The sequence below is a fragment of the Egretta garzetta genome, unplaced genomic scaffold (genome assembly GCF_000687185.1).
Source record: "Egretta garzetta isolate BGI_Z169 unplaced genomic scaffold, ASM68718v1 scaffold69, whole genome shotgun sequence".
In the NCBI taxonomy this organism is placed as follows: Eukaryota; Metazoa; Chordata; class Aves; order Pelecaniformes; family Ardeidae; genus Egretta; species Egretta garzetta.
Genome location: NW_009260790.1, coordinates 2,323,494 through 2,327,693, shown reverse-complemented (window position 1 = coordinate 2,327,693; position 4,200 = coordinate 2,323,494). Strand labels below are relative to the sequence as shown.

The 4,200-nt window shown below is 59.5% G+C and overlaps 1 protein-coding gene across 1 annotated transcript in view; it reads right to left on the bottom strand.

Annotated features, from left to right (window-relative positions):
- FHAD1 (forkhead associated phosphopeptide binding domain 1) overlaps positions 1–4,200 on the bottom strand; it is a 28,959-nt gene that overhangs the window by 13,376 nt on the left and 11,383 nt on the right. Inside the window, exons 9-12 of the mRNA XM_035901856.1 lie at positions 2,362–2,427; positions 1,871–1,975; positions 1,353–1,460; positions 47–130 (exon numbers count right to left, since the gene is read on the bottom strand). Coding sequence (XP_035757749.1) covers positions 47–130; positions 1,353–1,460; positions 1,871–1,975; positions 2,362–2,427 — 363 coding nt within the window. The remainder of the gene's footprint in view (positions 1–46; positions 131–1,352; positions 1,461–1,870; positions 1,976–2,361; positions 2,428–4,200) is intronic.

Genomic DNA, 4,200 nt, shown 5'->3' with positions numbered 1-4,200 from the left:
GCTTCGGAGGCACCGAGCATCTCCCTGCGCCGGTACCCGTGCTCACCTGCTGCTCCGTTATGGCTTTCGCTGCGACGCCGGCTGCGGCTGCAGAACAGACCCGCATCACCTGGGATTTCAAGGACTCCAGCTATGGCAGAGATCAACGCAGGAAAACAAAAATCACAGAGAATCCAAATCAGCTCTGCTGGTCTGCTCTACCCTGCCACCTCTGACACCGAGGCCCCCTGCATGCTCCTGCCCTCCCCTCGGGACATCGCTTTGGCCCACGCAGTTTTTCACCATGCAACTTCACAAGGGTTCCCCCGACACCCCCTCCTCGGACCCTGAGGGCTCGCACCGCGCCGGCAGCGAGGCGCTGTGGTTAATTGCACCCCTTACTTTGCCTGCAAGGTGCCCGGCGTGATCACCAGCACCACGCGCCAGGGAGGCCGTTGGCTCCCCACCACCCAGATCAACGCGACTTCTGAACATCTCCCACTGCTGCTGCGGGAGGATGACGATGGCAGAGGGCTGGCATAGGTGGCAAGGACAGACCTCCTGAGCCAGGCGGCTGCTCCCTCCCACGCCCCAGCAGGGATTGCCGATGGCTGGCTCCTATTTCCTCCTGCGAAACCATCAGGGGCAGGCTGGGGACAGCTGGGGATGCCACCCCCGGCATCTCCACAGACAACTACAACTGTTCCCACCCAGGCGACTGCTTCACCCCTCTATCGCAGCTGGTGCTGGCTCCTCCTGGGGCTTCCATGAACGGCTGTCCCTGTCCTACACGGCAGACCCAAAAGCCTCCATCTGCCTTTAGCAGCTCAAGGCTGCCCTTTGGCTCCGCTCTGCGCAAAACCCAGGGTTATCTTCCAAACACAGGATCCAACAAACCGGAGCTTTTCCTGCCTCTCATCGACTGGGGTTCCTAACACATTCACGGTGGCAAAACTGCGTTGCGGTTTAACGGCGGGGGTACGACCTTCACCTGCGAAGCACGGCTTCATCCCGCTGATCTAGCATGATGTTCTTCTGCAAAGGGCTGTCTCTGCCCAGAGCAGCGTTACCTGGGCTCGGAGGAGGGTTTGCACGGGTCCCGGACAGCGTAACTACATTTGCAGAGAGCACAGTGCAGTTCTGCGTGCTATCAAACTCACTGCACCTTCTACAATGCCTACACAAATCCTGTGGGTAAGCCTGTTACGCTGCACCCGACGTCAACTTAAGCCCCGTGCCAGGGTTTGGTGCTCAGGACTCTGCAATCCCTTTCCTGCACTCAAGCACAAATGGCTTTCCTGCTGGGAAAACCCAGACTTCTGCTGCCGATGGCCCAGACCACGGGATGCTCCCATCCCTGCCTCCCTCCCTACCTGCTCCTTGGCTCGCCCCAGGCCGGCTCTCAGCAGGCGCTCCCTGCGCCCCATCTCCTGCAGCTGCAGAGCTTGCCTGGCGCTGGCTGCCTTCAGCTCCCCCTCGGCCTGCAAACGAGGGGAGAGCATTTGCATATCAAAGCAATCCCAGGAAATCGCGTCCATAAGCACTTTTACCCCAACTCACGTTACTCACATCCGATGGCTCCAAATATAGCTCTGAGCTAGCAGGAGGCAGGAAGCAGCACTCTTGCAGGGGGTGGGTTTGCAGCACCCGACACCGCACGCTGCTGTTTGCCTGGGTTTGGTGCCAGGGCCATCGCCCGTCCTTGCCTTTCTAACCCACCGCTGGCACAGGGCAGCCTCTGCCCCGCACGGTACCTTCTTCCCTCGGGGTCCGCGCAAGAGCTCAGCACATTTGGCCGCAGCCCGGGGCTTGCTGGCCCTCGTCCCACGTGTCTGGCGGCTGTGCCCGTCCCCCCCTGCCCTCTGCCGCATCCCCACAGCCCGAGGGTTACCTTGGCTTTCTCGGCCAGCTGCTTTCGGACGCTGTCCCGCTCGGCACAATACTTCTGGGCTTCCCCCCGCAGCCCCTCCAGGTCGCGTTCCAGCTCCCCGATGCGCTGCAAGAGGCCCGAGACAGCGCAGGGTCTCACCAGAGGAGCCGGGCATCACATCTCGGGAGGATTTTAACCCATAGGCAGTACATTTTCCCCACCTCTCCCTTTCCAATTCTCCTCTAACCTCTGTTTGCTGCGGTTACATTGGCTTTCAAGCGCAGCGTCAATCTTCTCACCAGCACCACTCTCCTGCACTGCACTGCTCTGTTACCGTTTTTACAGGGGTTTACATTTCTCCAGTTCCCTATGCACGCGTGGTGCCTTCTATCAGAGGAGCCGGATTCCACGCGACTCCCTTAGGATGCCCTGCTAATCGCTCTCCCGATGGTGCATTCCCGCAGTCGCTGCTCCCCCGCGTGCACCATCACCCCACCTGACTCGCCACTCACGTTTCGGCACACGATTACTTCTCGCTCTCCAAGTTCACGCTTCGTTTCCTCTTTAATTCTGGAGCACTAGAAGGAATGGCAACCAAGGGAGGGGGGGAAAAAAGTCATCAGGTGTCCTGGTTTCGGCTGGGATAGAGTTAATTTTCTTCCTAGTAGCTAGCATAGTGCTGTGTTTTGGATTTAGCACTAGAAGAATGTTGATAACACACTGATGTTTTCAGTTGTTGCCAAGTAGTGCTCAGACTATTCAAGGACTTTTTGAGCTTCTCCTGCTCGGCCAGGTGCATAACAAGCTGGGAGGGAGCACAGCCAGGCCAGCTGACCCCAACTGACCAAAGAGCTATTCCATACCATAGAACGTCATGCTCGGGGGGGTTAGTCGGTCTGTCGGTCGCGGGCAGAGTGATTGCAGCTCAGGCAGAGTGATCATGGCTTGGGGGGAGTGATCGCGGCTTGGGACGGGCTGGGCATCGGCCTATCCCACTGAGGGAGGGGGGGAGTGAGTGAGCGGCTGCGTGGTGCTGAGTTGCCAGCTGGGTTAAACCACGACGTCAGGGCAGGCAGATACCGTCCCGTCCACAGCCAGCGTCAGCACATACTGCAGCGCTAGCGCCCAGCCGAGTGCTCAGATACCCCATGGCCGGCGGAGCGCCCGTGACGGGGCCATCAAGGCACTGAGAGCACGAGCGTATCCACACCTGGAAATGCCCAGATTAACACATTTGCCTGGCTGAGCAAAGGACAAACATCTGCAAGGGAGCACCAGACAAAGAAATTCCTCTGGCCTTAGAAAGAGCACAACAGGGAGGGGGGGAAAGGACCAAAGGCAACAAATGCCTCATAAAAACACCCACGGTTACCTGACCAGAGTGGCAACCAACATTTCCAGGCTACTTCTTGCTGTATTGGACTGCGCCTTCCAGCTCTGCATTTCAGGGTATCGGTGTTTCAGACACCGGCCCCATTCTGCCTGCCCCGAGCGCCTGGGGGGCCTCTTCCGCCAGCCTGCAGCACCAGCTCCTGTCTTCCCGCATCCATGGAGCAGGGAAAAGAGCAGCAGGATGGCTCTGGGTCGTGCTCTCTGCCTCAACACGAGTGCTGGGGGCCACTGAGTGCCACCAGGCACCCAGCAGGATGCCACCCCGGGACGCCTGGTCCCCCTGCTGCACATGGCGCCGCGAGCATTTGTGTGCATCTCCCCTTTCCAGCAGTTTAAGGGCTGATTCACGTCATTCGTCTCCAGAAAGCTGCTCGGGGAAGATGCTCAGCCTGGTACAGGCTGGCAGGTGAGGTGACCTCTGTCTGCCTGCCTGCACCCCAGGGACCCCACCTATCTTTTTTCAGTACTTAAAATTCACAGCAATTCCCTCAAATCTCCTGGCACAGTACCCAGTCAGCCAGGCAACGTGCAGCGCCTGCTCTGTGCTTGTTACGCAGACGATGCAGCTCCGCCGGCTGTGGAGGGAGCGGCCAACACAGGGGAAACAACCCCGCCGCACAGGCCGCTTGCTTCACAGAAAAAACCAGGCTGGCCTACAGGGAGCCACGCGCAGACGGGGTTTCCATGGCTCCTTGGGAGGATTCTTGGCACAGGCGCTTTGCACGTACAAACAGCTACTGTGCCCACGGGAATCCAGGGCGCACGGTGCCCGAATGCAGAAGAAGGAGGGGGATTCAGCTGAGGAAGGCGGCACCGCGCCAGCCCCGTGGGACAGCCCTGCAGCTTCTGTTTGCGTGCACAGCCAGGGCACTGCGGTTACAACCGCCCTGAGAAGTGGCCATGCCAACGTCGCTGCCACGCTCCTCGCCCGAGAGCAGCAGGACCCTTCCCACCCCAAT